Source organism: Bombyx mori, chromosome 8 (genome assembly GCF_030269925.1).
Source record: "Bombyx mori chromosome 8, ASM3026992v2".
Lineage (NCBI taxonomy): Eukaryota > Metazoa > Arthropoda > Insecta > Lepidoptera > Bombycidae > Bombyx > Bombyx mori.
The window spans coordinates 2134721-2154993 of NC_085114.1; the positions used below are offsets into that span (position 1 = coordinate 2134721).

General features: G+C 38.4%; 1 protein-coding gene across 2 annotated transcripts; it reads left to right on the forward strand.

The window, feature by feature from the left end:
- Nucleotides 1–31: 31 nt before the first annotated feature.
- Nucleotides 32–14592, forward strand: LOC101745374 (AP-2 complex subunit mu). Of its 2 annotated transcripts, none has more exons than XM_038012419.2 (11): nt 32–487; nt 1500–1688; nt 2437–2599; nt 2842–2957; nt 3511–3613; nt 4588–4710; nt 5635–5794; nt 8935–9168; nt 11425–11563; nt 13002–13123; nt 13570–14592. In XM_038012419.2, exons 2-10 carry the CDS (start codon nt 1512–1514, stop codon nt 13107–13109), a joined length of 1323 nt encoding a protein of 440 aa, XP_037868347.1. In that variant the 5' UTR covers nt 32–487; nt 1500–1511; the 3' UTR covers nt 13110–13123; nt 13570–14592. The 2 variants fall into 2 exon arrangements, with proteins under 2 accessions (XP_037868347.1, XP_037868348.1); XM_038012420.2 differs by having other exon boundaries at nt 185–487; nt 13002–13133.
- Nucleotides 14593–20273: the final 5681 nt, after the last annotated feature.

Consider the following 20273-nt stretch of genomic DNA (forward strand, 5'->3'; position numbering starts at 1 on the left):
TGCCAATTCAGTAATTTTTCTGATTGAATCTGTGAAAAATATAGCTTACTGGGTTTTCAATATTTTCAATATTGTATGAGTGTAAGGAAAATTAAAAAAAATGCAGGACATTGTTTCTCATTAGTTTTTTGATACTGTCTCAACGGACAACAATATCATTCAGCTGCCATCAGCAAAATGGCGTTACATTGTATTGTATTGACATTTTAGTGGTTTTTCAATAGTCTCAGTATAATTTCAGCAGTTTGGTGAGAACATTTTAATAGCTTGAAAAAGATTGATTGTTTTAAGGCTAAAGAGTCGAGTAGCCAATGGTCGGAAGCAAACTTTAAAAAAGTAACAATTGACGTTTCAATTTGGGGGCGGCTCATTTTTGGGTTGAATAATTCTCTATTGAGAAAAATGCTGCCTACATTACGTTAAATTTCTAAAGGGATGTAATCGCTGAATAGCAATTACATTGAAACCAATTTTGAAAGAGTGTGAGGTAAGCGTTTTTAATAAATATTCATATCACAAATGAACGCCCTGTTTTTTTTAATGTATTTCTTATTTCTGTTTTATTGATTTATTTTCAAATCTCTCGATAAAACCAACAAATAAAATTCAACAACAACAAATTAACGTGTATTTATTCGATTTATTTTCCATAATGTATGTGGGTACTTCTGTTATTGGGATTCTGGGACATTCGCCCATACTTTTTGTCGTGTTGGGTAATTATTCTTAGCGTATTGTTTTCATCGTGAGAGTCAGCGATTAGGTTCCACCATTCTTTCTATTGGTTTTACGAAGCGTTCAGGCTTAGAGGGTGGGACAGCTCTTGTACAACACAAACCTCAACCTTACGTCTCAAGGAGGGTCAGGATATCTATAGGGTCTGGTTACTATTTGATACAAGGTCGTCACTTAGCCCTTCTGATGGTAGTTAATCTGGCAATCAGGCTAGAGATACAGGTATGTGGCCTTGGCACCCTATAGATATTCCACAGCCGCTTCTCCGCCTGAAATCTGTAGTACTAACCATTAAATCCTTACTACATTGTCTTAAATAATTCTACTTATTCTTTTGACTTGTATCTTAAGTACTTGCTGTAAATCTTACACACACAGGTTGGTGACACCATTACCTTAGTCATTACTACAATGTTTCTCAAGAAGTGATACTCACTTTTCATTCCATTGTTAATAATCTTTGATAACTGTGTAGGATATTGCACCAAACACTTCCGATTTTCTGAATAAATGGTATATGGTTTCTGCAAGTCATACAACAAAAGATTGCATATCTGCAAAAAGTTCACCCCAAAAACAAATGAAGGGAACTGTACCAAAAAAAATACATGTAACTTTGAGAGCAATTAGTGGATAGCTGTATAAAAACAAAAATTTAACCATTTAAATCGTAAAATGCTGCTCTTTAGACAATTAAAACCTAAAGTTTAGAGCTTAAAGACCATTCTGTCACCTGAAATTAAAACAAATATATATATCCTTAGGCCTCACCTACAATGATCGGAGGCTTGTTCGTTTACAACCATAAAGGCGAGGTGTTGATCTCGAGAGTCTACCGAGATGATATTGGTCGTAATGCTGTGGACGCATTCAGAGTGAATGTGATCCATGCTCGCCAGCAGGTGCGATCACCTGTTACCAACATTGCACGCACATCTTTCTTCCATATCAAGGTACTGTTACCATTTTTTTTATGAAGTTCTTCTAACAGTTTTTAGTAGAAATAAATCATGTGTTTTAATTTGAAGAATATAAGATATCTTGCATTCGATTAATGAAATATGTTGTAATAACAGTCATTATTTATTTATTTATTACACCTCATGTAAAATTTACATTGGCGGACTTAATGCCTAAGACATTCTCTACCAGTCAACTAAAGGTAGTGCAGAGTAAATAGTGGTAGGTGTAATGAAATTTATATTAAACCACAAATACATACACAAAAAAAAAAAAATATATATATATATATCCTGTAACACTTTTGGCATCCAATGAACACAAAAGTACATTTAAAGTGGCGACCACCGACATTTGGTGACCAATATGTGGTCGCCACTTTGTTTCTCTATATTTTTAACACCAATCAACTGTAGATGAAGCTATGGTTACTATTTCAATTTTTGAGATGGTCACCAAATTACCTCATATTATATATATATACACACATAATGTGGTAGGTACATTATTTTTTGTGCTCGTGGTGTTCATGATTTAGGCCACTCAGCATCAGGTGGGTTGTGTCATCAATCAAGGCAATAAAAATGTTTAATAAGCCTTTAATTTTCTTAGGACTTCCACATAAAAGTCAATTCAAAGAGCTTAAAATATTTATATACAGTGTCAAAGCAGAGAATACAGTTGAATATTTCTGATAGGCAAACGATATGCTTAAATATTCAAAATAAATTTTATTTGTAGCGTGCAAATATTTGGCTGGCAGCAGTCACAAAGCAAAATGTGAACGCGGCCATGGTATTTGAGTTCCTGTTGAAGATCATTGATGTGATGCAATCGTATTTTGGCAAGATTTCTGAAGAGAACATCAAGAATAACTTTGTTCTGATCTATGAGTTGCTTGATGGTGAGTACATAATATAGGGTAACTTGTAGAATAATCTATCAAGAAAAGAACGAAACACAGATCAACATGATCAAGAAGTCTCACCTAAAGGATTGTATACAAGTATTTAAGATGTCAAACCCCATATTTTGATTGAATATAGAATTACCCATTTTGAATTGCTTTGCTTTCTAGTATGCTATTAAAAATTTCTAGTGAGACGCTATGTTTTGTATTTTAGCCTTTAAACATTCACATTGCAGAGATCTTGGACTTTGGTTACCCTCAGAATTCTGATACTGGGGTCCTGAAGACATTCATCACTCAGCAGGGCATCAAGTCTGCCTCCAAGGAGGAACAAGCCCAGATTACCTCACAAGTAAGTAATTTAATTATTAAAAAATAATTTCCTTATTTATCATTTTTTATTGCTTAGATGGGTGGACGAGCTCACAGCCCACCTGGTGTTAAGTGGTTACTGGAGCCCATAGGCATCTACGACGTAAATGCCCCACCCATGCTGAGATATAAGTTCTAAGGTCTCAAGTATAGTTACAACGGCTGCTCCACCCTTCAAACCGAAACGCTTCACGGCAGAAATAGGCACGGTGGTGGTACCTACCCGTGCGGACCCACAAGAGATTCTACCACCATTGTAGTATCAGCGTAGTCACTCAAAAATGTGTACAATAATATTTTTGTTTTGCTGTGCACAATTAATGTTAATGATAGCCTATGTCGTCAAGAAGTGTCCAGCGGATGATCTTGACGCACATTGTCAAATCTTTGTTGCATTAGATTAACGGTCATCCAACTCTTGAAACTAGAACATGTGTCTTCTTTATTTCTCTAACAAGCTATGCACAGTTTCACTTAATTTTCCGTATAAGTATTTAGCCGTTCCCATCATTTCAAACTTTGTTTATTCAAAGGTAACTGGTCAGATTGGCTGGCGCCGTGAAGGCATTAAGTACAGACGAAACGAGCTGTTCCTTGATGTACTAGAGTATGTCAACTTGTTGATGTCACCGCAAGGTAAGGCTCAGTCAAATTATTTACAAGCTAAAATACTTTTCCCAGTACATGTGGAACACTTCAAATTGCCCAAAAACCTACAGCATTGTTGTCATATAAAGAATAAGACTGGCTATGCTTACTGTACACCTGAAACTTAATCAATGCTAAATAGAAAATATTTCAGGTTCGATTCTCGCAATTGTGGGAATGTGACGCATGCTTCCTTTTTTGCAGTGAATGTGCAAACCTTTGTCTTCGATTGTGTATTAAACTATGTTACTCAATTTGAATATTTAGTCGTACCATCTCGCACATTACTCCCTCAACCACGCCCAGAGAGCCAGCTCTGTTCACACCCAGTATTCATATTATAATAATATTTTAATATAAATGTGAACTAGTTTGTTTCTTTGTGAAATGTTTTAATTTCTTAAATACCTAACCGATCATCATGTCATTTATTATACTACAAATTTATTTTTATTTTTTTATTGCTCAGGTGGGTGGACGAGCTCACAGCCCACCTGGTGTTAAGTGGTTACTGGAGCCCAAGGACATCTACAACGTAAATGCGCCACCCACCTTGAGATATAAGTTCTATGATCTCAGTATAGTTACAACGGCTGCTCCACCCTTCAAACCGAAACGCATTACTGCTTTACGGCAGAAATAGGCAGGGTGGTGGTACCTACCCGCGCGGACTCACAAGAGATCCTACCACCAGTAAATATGTTAGTGGTAAAAAAAAGAAGGATTTTTCATCCAGAAAAAAAGTACCATTCCTGAGGGATTATAATGTGAGCAAAGCCAGCTGCAAAGACTAATAATGTTGTATATTTAAATAAAATTGTCATATTGAAGTCAGAGTAACATCGTAGTCACATTCAAACTGTTGGCAACTGTTCCCTCTTTAATTCAGCTCTAAAAATATCCATAAGATTATGATTTGAAGATAATTTATGATTTGTACGTTTGTATTCAATTTGAAATAGGTCAAGTGCTCTCTGCTCACGTGGCTGGGAAAGTGGTCATGAAGTCATATCTGTCCGGGATGCCAGAGTGCAAGTTTGGGATCAATGATAAAATCGTTATGGAAGCCAAGGGAAAGGGAAATGGTGAGATATAAACTAGTATTAAGAACTGATTTTGATCTGAATCTGCAATAAGAGCTTTTTCAGCTAATTTTTGCATGCTAATATAAAATAAATAATAGTTTAAAAAACTAACAAAATAGGCTTTTATAGAAAATCCAACAAAAAAATACAAACTAAATTTTAATAAATTTGAATTAAAAATAGTGTAAGAAAAATAATAAATATAATAAATAAATAAATATTTACTAACAATCACGCCACGTTAACTGGTCCCGTGATAAGTTCGTAAAGAACTTGTGTTACAGGTACCAGATAACGGATATAAATGTAAGATTTTTATTATACATATACATATATTTAATATACATCCATAACCCTGGAAAAAATATTTATATTTATCATACAAATATCTTCTCTTGGCGGGATTCGAACCCGCGACCGCCTTGTGTAGTGACCATGTCACTTACCACTACACCAGACGGCCGTGAAAATGATTTTATTGTAAAAAAGCGTGGGGTGCTTTCCAGGATATTATCAAAATAACCTACTCATATCTGTTCATAAAATATTTATAACTACCGGTACCATGCCCCTGACGCCTTTTTTACAATAAAATAATTTTTTCTTACACTATTGTTAATCCAAATTTATTTAAATTTATTTTCTATTTCTTAGTTGGATTTTCTATAAAAGCGTATTTTGTTAGTTTTTTTTAAGCTATTATTTATTTGTCATTTTTTAGTTGAATTTCAATTTTTCATATATGTTTTTCAATTTTATTTTTAATATTGATATGTCATCGGTCCTTAATAAGTAGTATACCAAATTTCGAGTTAATCCGATGTTTTGAAGGGGGTCAAAATCATGTTCAAAGATTCCGTTACAAACATACACATACGTCTGAAGCTAATAGAAGCGTATTAATTAAAAATCTGATTCGTTCAGGAGGCATATCGGGTAACACGGACAGTGATCCGGCTCGCTCTGGGAAGCCAGTAGTGGTCATTGACGACTGTCAGTTCCACCAGTGCGTGAAGCTGAGCAAGTTCGAAACTGAACATTCCATCTCCTTCATACCACCAGACGGAGAGTTTGAACTCATGAGGTTAGTGCTCTGTTATTTATCCTGAGTCGATTAAATATATCTATACATATAAATAAAATTGGAGTATCTGTTTGTAACATTGAAATAACAGCTTTTCATTACGTGTATATGAATATATATACGGTACATACACCAAAATAACATTTTTAAATTTTTTTGTCTGTCTGTCTGTCTGTTTGTTCCGGTTAATCTCTGGAACGGCTGGACCGATTATGACGGGACTTTCACTGATAGGTAGCTGATGATATAAGGAGTAACTTAGGCTACTTTTTTTAGACTAGCTTAGCCCCGCGGCGTCAACCGCGGCACGACAAATAATCGTGGGACCCAGTTTTTTTTTATTGCTTTGATGGGTGGACGAGCTCACAGCCCACCTGGTGTTAAGTGGTTATTAGAGCCCATAGACATCTGCAACGTAAATGCCTCACCCATCTTGAGATATAAGTTCTAAGGTCTCATGCCCGTATCTTTAGACGTTTTGTAAAATAGTCCTCCACTCTTAACTCATTCGATGATGCTCGAGCATTCCTCCCAAACTTACTCGAGTTTGGTATTTTTAGTCGACATTACAATATTCCTCAACTGTCCTCGAGTGAGGTAGAGAGGTGTTATTGCGTCACCACAACAACATCAGTTTGAGGAAAATTTGATCAAGCTAGCATCAAACCCATAGAGTTCTGTAGTCTATGGTCATTGTTTAATGTGTGTGAATTTGTTAACATGACACTAGATGAACTTGTTTGATGTTTTGGTTGCTGAGTTATTCGTAAATATGTGTGGGTGCGGTAAATCTGAAAGTGTATTATTTATTTTCTAACCTATTATTATTTTAGATTTCGCATCCGGCTTTGTATTTTTATTCGCCGCTTTTGTGTGATTTTGATTGCATTGTGTTGTTGAAGTGCTTTTCCACAACCACCAGTTTATTATTATATAAATAAAACTTATAATCGCATTGACTTTATTTATCAGGTAGTAAGCAAAATATGACTCTTATGTAGGTAAATAAAATAAAGAGTTTCAAATGTCTAATCACGAGCCTAAACAAGATTCTTAATCTCGAACTATTTACTTTATTAATAAATATTATCAAAATTAAATTATCAAAATATGCGGGATTCATGCACAGATCCAGGCCATTGCGCAACAATATCATATATTTCCATATGCGGTCCACATACTATTTGGACATTGATAGAAAACCAGCCTTGAAGAACGTTCAAGGTACGTCGCGACGTACCTTGATTTGACAGTTCGCTTACTTCACTCCGGTTAGGAAAATTTTCCAAGGACGTTTGAGTGGAGTTTATTTTTACGACTAAGCATATAATAGCCGGCAAACTTCTTGAGCATTTGCTGACGTAGTGGGGGTAAGTTCGCGCATGGTACACTCACGTGCAAAAACATTACTTACTCTGCGTCATAATGCTATTAAATTATTAAAATCAACATATGTATTTATTTATATATTTATTAGAACATCAACAAAACATATAGGTTAATAATTGTAATGATTTAATCTTGGGATAAAATAGATATTCCTTCTATTAAGTCAAAACTAGAGCTGTTGCCAGGTCTTGGTTCAGTTGAAGCGAAGCTGGTATTTGTAGTTTTTTTTTTCGTTATCATTATCTTGACCATCATCATCATCACTGTTTTCATCACCCGAGTCGCTATCATCGTGATGAGTCGACATAGGGCTCATCGGCGTAGTTTAGAACTCGGTCGATTCGGTCTTCTTTTTTGTCTATAATTAATTATTTTTTGAAGATATTTGATTCGTAGTAATCGAATGTTACTTTTTTCAATTACCAGCTTCCGATTATTTTCTGTTCTTTTTTCCATCTGAAGCCTAGCTCTTTCATAATTCGTCGTAAGCTTCATTCCGAGCCATTAAAATGTATATCTTCTTTAAATTTTTCGAAGCCTTTCTACGGTACGGAGTTTCGCTGCTTGTTATGTAGTTATTATGATTACATCTTTTTATTACAGATTGAACGAAACTATCCATTCCGGTAACTTTCTTCTTCCCTGATCTTTTCTTACCCGGAGTCCGAAACACGGCGAGCAAGCCAGAGCCTCTAGCTTCGTTAATAATGCACCTAACAGTACTCACTGATGTTTTTGTTGCTTCCGAAGTCTGTTTTAATTTTTCCATATCATTCTTCCCCTGTTTTACAATGAAGCAATATACGTCGTACACAAATTTTCTACTCTTTCTTTTGAATACTACACCAGTTTTTCACGGCATAGTGTTTGTTTTATAAAAAATCAACAAACACTCAACAAATAGCAATGGCAACTAAGTCCACAAGCAATTATAACAAATAACTTAACGATTAATAACGATAGACTTTTCACTGAACGCAAGCGTACTTTTGGGAGCAAGCGGAACGAGGGCGCGGTGCGGGACGCAAGGTTCGACTGATCTACCAATAACGCGCTCGATACGATTTCCCCTGCCGTCGAGCCTCACCCTCACCACCAAAGTAATCTAAAATTCGGTTCTGCGCAGTCAAGGTCATTTGCTCAAGAAGTTTGCCGGTTACTATACCAAAACGCGCGTTGGAGGTTGAGTCGAGTCGAGTTAGGCTCGTGTGAACGACTAAAGATACAGGGGTCAGTATAGTTACAACAGCTGCCCCACCCTTCAAACCGAAACGCATTACTGCTTCACGACAGAAACAGGGAGGGTGGTGGTACCTATCCGCGCGGACTCACAAGAGGTTCTACTACCTAGTCACTACATAGTATAAAACAAAGTCGCTTTCTCTGTCCCTATATCTATCCCTATGTATGCTTAAATCTTTAAAACTACCCAACGGATTTTGATGCGGTTTAATAGATAGAGTGATTGAAGAGGAAGGTTTATATGTATAATAACATCCATTAAATAGTGGAGAAATCAATAATAAATTACAGTTTTCGAAGCGAAGCGAGGGCGTGTCGCTAGTATTTTTTTTTATTGCCCTTCTAGGCAGACGAGCATACGGCCCACCTGATGGTGAGTGGTTACCGTCGCCCATGGACTTCAGCAATGCCAGGGGCAGAGCCAAGCCGCTGCCTACCGAATTAAATAAATTAACCTAGTAATAAGAAACTATAACCTAGTAATAAATAAATATAAATATTATCAACAGGTATCGCACAACAAAAGACATATCTCTGCCGTTCCGCGTCATCCCGCTCGTGCGGGAGGTGGGCCGCACCAAGATGGAAGTCAAGGTTGTGCTGAAGAGTAACTTCAAGCCCTCCCTGCTCGGACAGAAGATCGAAGTGAAGATTCCAACTCCGCTGAACACCAGCGGGGTGCAACTGATTTGCTTGAAGGGGAAAGCGAAGTATAAAGCCTCTGAGAACGCTATCGTGTGGAAGTAAGTGTAGGGTTTTTGTTAATCTATCTATACATATAAATAAAATTGGAGTGTCCGTTTTTAATATTGATATAACCGCTTTTAACTACATGCATATGAATATACCTAGTCAGGTCATAAATTCTGTCACATGTTTAATGTAAAATAATTGAAACAAGTTTATTCATTATGTAACCAATCATATACCAAAATGAACTTAACAAAACATAGATTCTTATGACACTAAAGTTTATTCAAAATGACCTCCGTGATTTTGAATACAGGCCTTCAATCTGCGCGGCCAGTCGTCTATCGCAGCACGAACGAGGTCCATGTCAATATCGGCGGCTGCCTTAATCAAGGATGTCTTGAGTGACTCCAAATTGGGATGAGGCATTGAGCACGCCTTTTTTTTTTTTTAAGAGATTTTATGTCCTGGTAACTAAGACCTTTAAGTCATGTCTTATTTTACTTTATATTCTTAATTTTATGAAAAATGATAATATGGAGTGAAATTAAATGAAGATGATTAATTTGAGACATTAATCAACTGGGATGAAATTTAATGAAATGAAATGATATGGGATGAAATATAATCGCAGTAAAATGGTGGTCATTTACTGAGATTTTTTCAGTGGACTTTTTGGAGGAACCCGAGAAGTTACGTCCAGCAGCTTTGTTTCATTTTCCCACATTTGTGCACTTTCACAAATATTAAACAGTTAACAAACCACCATTATTACACATTTAAACCTGAAGAAACACTAAATAGACAAAATAAAACAAATCACACAACTTCACTCCTCGCGTTCCCGCCAAAAAGTCTGAGCACGCCTTTTCCTCCAAGTGTTGCCATATCTTGTAATCTAACGGATTCAAATCTGGACTGGAGGAGGGCCAGTCTTCGTGCCGGATGAAGTCGATTTCACGCGCCGCCAGCCAGTCTTGTGTGCTCTTCGCTCTATGAGCTGGCGCCGAATCTTGTTGGAATACCCAGTGCCTGTTATTGAACATGGTATGAGAAACAGGTTCCACAAGGTTCGTCAGGACTGTATTTTGATACACAACTGCATTCGTTTTTACACCTTTCTCACAAAAATGTACCTCTGTTAAGCCCCAATAAGAAACTCCCAACCATACCATGAGCGAGGATGGAAAATGACCTCGTTGGACACGCGGAATACGGTTGCTCGCTTCTTCACTACTGTGTGCGTACACCTTATCATTTTGTTTGTTGTAGCTCTCTTCTACGGTAAAAACTTTTTCATCCGAAAAAAAGAATTTCCCGATATTTTTTTCCCGCGTACCGCTTCAACAAAGCGCGGCATCTCTTCAGTCTCAGGTCCATTAGACGAGCATTCAAACGATGTCCTGTTTTTCTTCGATATGCCCGAAGCCCTAAGTCTTCATTTAACACCCTTTTCACCGTGGTTCTGCTTAACCCCATCTGAAGGGCCAACAGTTTCTGCTTACGTTTGGGATTTCTTTGAATTCGCGCCTTCACAGCTTTTATCACTGCTGGAGTCCTAACAGACCGAGGGCGACCACTTCTTGACCTGTCATCTACACTAGAGTCTTCATTGTATGGTTTGATGGTACGATAAGCGAATCTTTTGGTTATATTCAAATTTTTCAGTATGTTAAAAATTTGAATTGGCGCGTAACCGCAACGATGCAACGCAATAACTGCAACACGGTCTTCTTTAAGCGTCCACTCCATATTTAAAAATGAGTAAAATTCTAAAAGTATACATTTTTATTTTCATGAACAATTCGAAATTCGAATTCAATAAACTTTTTTGTGGCCAGCATTCTAAAAGAAAAGTTTTTACTGTGTGACAATACTTCTGACCTGACTAGTTATATACGGTACATACACCAAAATAACATTTTTTACAATTTTTGTCTGTCTGTCTGTTTGTTCCGGTTAATCTCTGGAACGGCTGGACCGATTTTGACGGGACTTTCACTGATAGGTAGCTGATGATATAAGCAGTAACTTAGGTTTTTTTTAGACTAGCTTCGCCCCGCGGCGTCACCCGCAGTACGACAGTAACCACGGGTAACGTTGCGGGACTCAACTATCAATAATAAAATTTAATGTTTCCGAAGCGAAGCGAGGGCGGGTTGCTAGTAAATAATAAAAATCTTACGTTACGGACGTTTTTTCCCGGTTAGGGTACCCCTCTGCATCGTCCCATAAGGAACTTCGTTCCAAAATATACTTTGGTGTAGGTAATCGTGCTAACGGTTTAAATGAATTTTGAAAATGTTCAGGATCAAGCGCATGGCGGGCATGAAGGAGACCCAGCTGTCTGCGGAGATTGAGCTGCTCGAGACCGACACCAAGAAGAAGTGGACGCGCCCGCCCATCTCCATGGGGTTCGAAGTTCCCTTTGCACCCTCCGGATTCAAGGTGATCCTTGTTGTTGTGCACGACCAACGAGCTACACAAATCATTAGAGAGTTGTGCTTAAAAATAAGGGGCTAATAAAAATCACATATCGAGAAGTGAAAGGCCATTTGGTTTAAGCGACATGTTTCTAATGAAATACGCACTCAACAAATGTTCACGATTGACTTCCACGGTGAAGGAATAACATCGTGTAATAAAAATGAAACCCGCAAAATTATAATTTGCGTAATTACTGGTGGTAGGACCTCTTGTGTGTCCGCGCGGGTAGGTACCACCGCCCCGCCTATTTCTGCCGTGAAGCAGTAATGCGTTTCGGTTTGAAGGGTGGGGCAGCCGTTGTAACTGTACTGAGACCTTAGGACTTATATCTCAAGGTGGGTGGCGCATTTACGTTGTAGATGTATATGGGCTCTAGTAACCACTTAACCCCAGGTGGGCTGTGAGCTCGTCCGCCCATCTATGCAAAAAAAAAAGATATAGATATACTGACTTAGATATACTGACTATCCCATTACACAGGAGCTTACATATGGACAATGTTAAGTAGACGATGGTGGGGATGCTACGAAGAGTCGCACAAAGAGGAGACCGAGAACGTCTAATGTGTTCTATCTCATTCTCTCGCCGGCTGAATCCTATACATTTATATGTTTGTGTCTATGGACTTATTTTTTCCTTTCATCGAGTTTGAAATCACGATTCTAAAGAAGTTTCACTTCAAGAAGGGTTTTATCACATACACACGTTCAAAGATGTCAAACTATTTAATCTTCAAGAAGAGACTTGATGTAGCACGTCGGCCGTTCTCGTTATCATCATTCTCCTGCCCTTCTCCCAGTCACCTGGGGCCAGCGCAACATCTATCATATACCATTACTTCGCTCACTCCCCCCTTACACATATCGTCTTTCACGCAAAGCATCCATTTCCTCTTAGGTCGACCTTTTCTTTTAAAGCCTTCCACGTTCACAGTTAAAACTCTCTAAAAACCTCATTGTTATATCATTCAGGTGCTCCTATGTTGTGATTGGGGGCGCGTTGTAATAACTACATAGCCGATTCTATGGACCGAATGGTAAACAGTCGACATCGCCCAAAACACGTCATTACGGATCCTCCCGATCCACTAACGGGGCTTTTAGGTACCTCAAGCACCAGTCATCGTTCTCGTTGAACCCGTCGCTTGAGACGAAGGGCTCGACGAGCGAATTAACCCATAAATACAGCCCACTGAGTTTCTCGCCGGATCTTCTCAGTGGGTCGCGTTTCCGATCCGGTGGTAGATTCTGCGAAGCACGGCTCTTGCTAAGGTTTGTGTTAGCAACGACGTCAGGTTTGAGCCCCGTGAGCTCACCTACTAGTTAAGGTTGCGCTGACATGGTCTCTCCCTAGACCATCAGCTTCGGTAGTAAATAAAAAGGGCGCGTTTGGTCGGCAGGTTCGCTACCTGAAGGTGTTCGAACCGAAGCTGAATTACTCGGACCATGACGTCATCAAGTGGGTGCGCTACATCGGACGCTCCGGACTCTACGAGACCAGGTGCTGAACGACGCGGCGACGGTGAGTACTAGTAAGTAGAGAAGCAGGAGTTCTTTTATTGCTAAATTGGCTGGACGAGCTCATCACCTGGTGTTAAGTGGTCACCGGAGTCTACAGACATCAGCTATGTCAATGCCGTCACCTATTTTATTTATTTATAGCTTAGATAAGTGGACGAGCTCACAGCCCACCTAGTGTTACGTGGTTACCAGAGTCTACAGACATTTCAACAGCTGCCCCACCATTTAAACCCAAACGCATTACTGCTTCACGGCAGAAATAGACGGGGTGGTGGTACCTACCCGTGCGGACTCACAAGACGTCCTACCACCAGTGACTAGAACCGACCGAAGAAGACATGGATGGAGTGTGTGAATGACGATATGAGAGAGAGAGAGAGGAGTGAGTGTAGAGCGTAGAGCTTAAACCAAATAGCCGGTTCGATATAGTCTATTGTTTTGTTACAGATTGGCTTCGTGAATCGCAACGAGTACGAATATTCGAAAAATACAACAAAAAAAACAAACCATACAAATACAATTTAATGTAATAGCTATGCTGTATATAATTTTACGTTTCATTTCGATTAGGGAATATTCATAATAAAATAATGTAATAATATTTTATTTTTATTCTTTTTTTTATTAGTAAATTTAGCATTTTTTTTTATTGCTTTGAATATCTTAATTAAAAAAATGTTGCTTTTATTTTAAAATGTTTGAAAGGCACATGGAATAGACTACAGTCTTGAACATTAAAAGATATACCCTAAGTAATTATTTTTAATTTTCGTATAAAATCAAATAAAATGGTAAGGTTTCAATTATGTTTTATTAAAATAAATAGTAAAGGCGTAGTTTTTATTTATTCATTACATCATTACAAGTTTGTTTCTAATATTTTACTTTTATATATATATATTTTGTATCATACGAATAACATTTTAGCTAATCTAAATAACGATAGCTCTGAAAACTACCAACCCGTCTGATCTAGACCGTCACAGAAGTAATTACTATTAAGTCGTATAAAGATTGTCACAGCTATGTTTTATGAGACAAATACCTAAAAAACTTCAGACGGTATATTACATATATATATATTATCGTGACGTAAGCGGTGTAGTTAAAATAAAATAAGCTTTTCCTATGATAGATAAACCTTAAAGTTAGTCGGTTATCTGTGTCGAATCTCAAAATGAAAAATTAAAGCATTTCTTGAGCTTTTCGATGAAAAATTATGCATAAATATATTGTGTTATTTGTAGCCATTCCCGTAGATGCTGTGAGTATATAGAAGTAGTTATTGTTGTACGCTGTTCTACCTTATATATTAATTGAATCTATAGTTCGAACTTAACGTTATGTCTTGAAAATCTAGGCAACTAGTTAAATATTTGATTATATTTATAATTAATATATTATACCATACTAATATATTCGTGTAACAGTGTAGTGTGAAAGTATATAATAAAGAATTAAAAAAAATAATTGGCATTTGTTTTATTTACCAGAAATCGGGTTTAGAGCATGTGTGACGTCATATTTAGTGAGACAATCATAATTTATATTTGGTTAATCAATATTGGCCCAAAAGACCGGAAAATTTTACATATCGTATATATCTAGATCAGAGGTGTATATGTAAAGGGGAAAAATAATTCGTTCACGCGGTCCGCACACACTTGTACACCCTCCAATCCCTACAATCCCGATTTTGCAGGTTAGCCGTTGAAGTTCCGTGGTTCGTGAGGAACGTTAACCTACATGACGACTTGGACCTCGAATCCATCCGGAAACATATGAAGTCAGCGTCGGAACGGTACTTCGATAAGGCTATGCGTCATGATAATCGCCTTATCGTTGCCGCCGCTGACTACTCCCCGAATCCTGATCATGCAGGAGCCAGTCACCGTCGACGCCCTAGACACGTCCTTACGGATCCATCAGATCCAATAACCTTTGCATTAGACGTCTTCAGCGCTAACACTACGAGTAGGCTTAGGAACCCCGGTAACCATACTCGTCGAACTTTTTTTTTTATTGCCCTTGTAGACACGAGCGTACGGCCCATCTGATGGTGAGTGATTACCGTCGCCCATGGACTTCAGCAATGCCAGGAGCAGAGCCAAGCCGCTGCCTACCGCTTAAAATAGTTCAACGTGCAACCTAACCCATTCACCATCAGCTCGCTGAGTTTCTGGCCTATCTTCTCAGTGGGTCACGATTCCGATCCGGTAGTAGATTCGTTCACGAAGCAGTTACTCTTAAGTTGTTAGGTCTCCTTTGGAGGCGGTCGGGTAGCTGTTAACAAATCTCACTCCTCGTTGAGCCCTTGCTCATCCACCTTTTTTTTTATTGCTTAGTAGTTACTGGAGCCAGTCAGGTCATAAATTCTGTCACATGTTTAATGTAAAATAATTGAAACAAGTTTATTCATTATGTAACCATTCATATACCAAATTGAACTTAACAAAACATAGATTCTTATGACACTAAAGTTTATTCAAAATGACCTCCGTGATTTTGAATACAGGCCTTCAATCTGCGCGGCCAGTCGTCTATCGCAGCACGAACGAGGTCCATGTCAATATCGGCGGCTGCCTTAATCAAGGATGTCTTGAGTGACTCCAAATTGGGATGAGGCTTTGAGCACGCCTTTTCCTCCAAGTGTTGCCATATCTTGTAATCTAACAGATTCAAATCTGGACTGGAGGAGGGCCAGTCTTCGTGCCGGATGAAGTCGATTTCACGTGCCGCTAGCCAGTCTTGTGTGCTCTTCGTTCTATGAGCTGGCGCCGAATCTTGTTGGAATACCCAGTGCCTGTTATTGAACATGGTATGACAGACAGGTTCCACAAGGTTCGTCAGGACTGTATTTTGATACACAACTGCATTCGTTTTTAAACCTTTCTCACAAAAATGTACCTCTGTTAAGCCACAATAAGAAACTCCCAACCATACCATGAGCGAGGATGGAAAATGACCTCGTTGGACACGCGGAATACGGTTGCTCGCTTCTTCACTACTGTGTGCGTACACCTTATCATTTTGTTTGTTGTAGCTCCCTTCTACGGTAAAAAAATTTTCATCCGAAAAAAGAGTTTCCCGATATTTTTTTCCCGCGTACCGCTTCAACAAAGCGCGGCATCTCTTCAGTCTCAGGTCCATTAGACGAGCATTCAAACGATGTCCTGTTTTTCTTCGATATGCCCGAAGCCCTAAGTCTTCATTTAACACCCTTTTCACCGTGGTTCTGCTTAACCCCATCTGAAGGGCCAACAGTTTCTACTTACGTTTGGGATTTCTTTGAATTCGCGCCTTCACAGCTTTTATCACTGCTGGAGTCTTAACAGACCGAGGGCGACCACTTCTTGACCTGTCATCTACACTAGAGTCTTCATTGTATCGTTTGATGGTACGATAAACGAATCTTTTGGTTATATTCAAATTTTTCAGTATGTTAAAAATTTGAATTGGCGCGTAACCGCAACGATGCAACGCAATAACTGCAACACGGTCTTCTTTAAGCATCCACTCCATATTTAAAAATGAGTAAAATTCTAAAAGTATACATTTTTATTTTCATGAACAATTCGAAATTCGAATTCAATAAACTTTTTTGTGGCCAGCATTCTAAAAGAAAAGTTTTTACTGTGTGACAATACTTATGACCTGACTAGGTATATTAATTCCTTACATATGAAATTAGCGTTTTGTCCTACTGACCACTTTGATCTGAAATATCTCCGCTTTGATTAAGAATTCCAAATTAAAATTTATAAATTCATTTAAAACAGTCATTCATTTGTTTTTTCCTCATAATTTTTTTCTTTGGCGTCGCTTAATTCTGCGTAATGGTAAACATGAAATATCTGCATATTTACGAGTATGAGTATGAGTTCTGCAGCACGGATCCACGGTAGGATCCGTGCTGCAGAAACAACTCGAAGGATTAATGATGTGTAGGGCGCTGGTGTCACAAAAGAAAGCACGGTACGCTTTTTGGTTTCAACGTTTTCGTTCTGGAAATTTCGACCTTCAGAACCAACCGTGAACGGCCGGAGACCAAAGTGGAAAATGAAGAATTAAATGCTATTGCGGAAGCGGATCCATCACAAAGCATAAGCGGATAAAACTGTATTAATCCACTTGAAGCAAATCGGGAAAGTAAAAAAAACTTGAACGATGGGTACCTACCTCATGAATTGAGTGAATCGAACTTGAAAACACGCATCGACTGCTGTGTTACTTTGCTCAATGGACACAATAATTAAGGGATTCTAAATCGTTGGGGCCAGAAAGTTCTTGAGTGGTGACCGCGTACTGGAAGACGTAGCGTGGGTAGGCCTCCCACAAGATGGGCCGACGATCTATTGAGGTTCGCGGGGATCCGCTGGATGCAGGCAGCGCAGGAACGGTCTTTGTGGCGAGGCTTGGGGGAGGCCTATGTCCAGCAGTGGACGTCCATGGGCTGATAAGAAGAAGAAGAAATCGAATCATTAGTTGTGATGAAAAGTGGATACTGTACGATAATCGAAAGCGCTCGTCGCAATGGCTGAACCCCGGAGATCCAGCCAAATCCTGCCCTAAATGAAAATTGACTCAGAAAAAGTTACTTGTGAGTGTTTGGTGGATTAGCGCCGGTGTCGTTCACTACAGCTTTCTTAAATCTGGCCAAACGATTACGGCAGATATCTATTGTCAGCAACTGCAAACCATGAAGGAAGAACTAGTTGCTAAACAACCGAGATTGGTCAATCGCTCTAAGCCACTGCTGCTTCACGACAACGCAAGACCACACACTGCACAACAAACAACCACTAAGTTAGATGAGCTACAATTGGAATGTCTGCGACATCCACCGTACTCTCCGGAACTAGCTCCAACAGATTAATATTTTTTCCCGAATTTGGACAACTTCTTGGTAGGCAGCGGCTTGGCTCGTCCCCTGGCATTGCTCACGTCCATGAGCGACGGTAACCACTCACCATTAGGTGGGCCGTATGTTCGTCTGCCTATAGGGCTATAAAAAAAAAAAAAAAACTTACAAAAAAAAATCAACTCCGACGCGGCAGTCCAAACCGCCTTCAAAGGGTTTATTGATTCTCGCCACCATGGTTTTTTTTTAGTAAAAGAATCAATGAACTACCTATGAGATGGCAAAAGTGCATAGATAACAACGGTGCATACTTTGATTAATTAAATACATTTTACAACAAAAAAAATATGACTTTGTATTCCTCCCGTACAAAACGCCAATTTCATATGTAAGGACCTAATATTTATCTTTGTCGTAAGAAAAGACAAGATTCGGGGATCGCGATAGGGGGAACGCTTTCAAGACCTTAAAGAAGAAAGCGGTTTCGCCACCTCACCAGTGTGCTTAGTGAGAGGTTTTTAAAGTTCTCGATAGCGTAAAAGTTAAATCAAATTTGTATGCAGATCAGTGGAACAGCGCCCCTAGCGGCAAACGTAGGCAAACGTTCCAACTCCATACAAATTTGAGTTAACTTTTACGCGATCGAGAAGTTAAAAAACTCTCACTAAGCGCACTGTTTCAAAATCGAGATTCGTCTTTTACGTTAAAATTTCAAAAATACTTCCTGCGTTCTCACAAGACGTGCAGTCGTAACTTCACCAAGCGCCACACAAGGGAATCAAGTTTGGAAGAACGATTTTTCTTGGCGGAGCGTGACTGAGGCAAGAGATTTGTTCCTGAAGTAAAATTAAGAGGTTGCGGTCCTAAGTTTCAGATATTAATTAATTATACAAAACGCGACCGAGCCCTGTTTATGTACAACTCATTTATATTTGCTCGAGTTACGAATCCCAACGGTAATGTTGCGAAATGAACGAACATATTTGTTTATTTTACTCTTCATTATACAGAAAACAGACTAACAGCATAACCAAATGAAATATTCAGACTTTATCGTATTAACACTACTAGGGGTCCTTCGGTAGTCGAAATTCGACTATAATTAATTGAGATTTTAAGTTTCAACATTATTGTACTTCTGTAATCACAGATTTCGCCAAGACTACACTATAGAAAAATAACATTAAAGAAGAACAATATTAGTTTATTCTCAATTTAAACAATAACAAATGCTTGACAATAAAGAGTATAGGTATGTGTTGTGTCAACATACATGGTAGTGTGTGTAACGTTTATTGACTTAATGTATTTTTTATGCATAATTTAAAAAAATATTGCACTTCTTCTCTATAAACACGTACTCAATAAGTGTGAGAAATTTCATACTACTCCGTCTTTTTTTTTTATTGCTAAGATAGTTGGACGAGCTCACAGCCCACCTGGGGTTAAGTGGTTACTGGAGCCCATAGACATCTACAACGTAAATGCAACACCCACCGCGCGGACTCACAAGAGGTCCTACCACCAGTAATTACGCAAATTATAATTTTGCGGGTTTCATTTTTATTACACGATGTTATTCCTTCACCGTGGAAGTCAATCGTGAACATTTGTTGAGTACGTATTTCATAATTCAATTTCGTGTTTCACACGGAGATATTTTAACTGAGGATAAGGGCAGCCTATAGCCGTAGTAAATGGAGACCGGTTACTTGAATTCACTGATTGAGCTCACGTTTAAGAATCACGAAAATTTTTGGTTAAAAGAGTATAATTCTTTCATTAATTGGATAATATCGCTTTGTTTTGGACACCAATAGCTTAGAAACAAATATAGCTTTATTAGCTTTAAAATAAATATACCTAGGACACGCTTTTCAATGGGTCGAAGTAAACTATTATAAATACAACACAGAGACGAACGGTTCAAATTTTTAAAAAATACCGCATAGACTGCAAAAGTCGATTGAAAGTAATGTTATGTTTGACGTCATTTGTGGCCAGAACAAACGAAAAATTACAGGACTAGATTGAAAAATTTCTTATAGAGTGCAGTAAGTAGTATGACCTCGAGCAGAGAGAGAAATCTTGAAACATCATGAGACGCGTCAAGTCTGCTCCCTTCAACGGCACGTGACGACCATGGACCACTCTGTCAAGAATGAAACGATTGAGTAAAGAAGAAGCACAGATCGTATATTAATAAACAATGATTAGCTATTTACGGAATAATGCATTGTAATTGCTTTTAAGCTTGACGCGAAAACTAATTAAATCACAAACGTAGTGA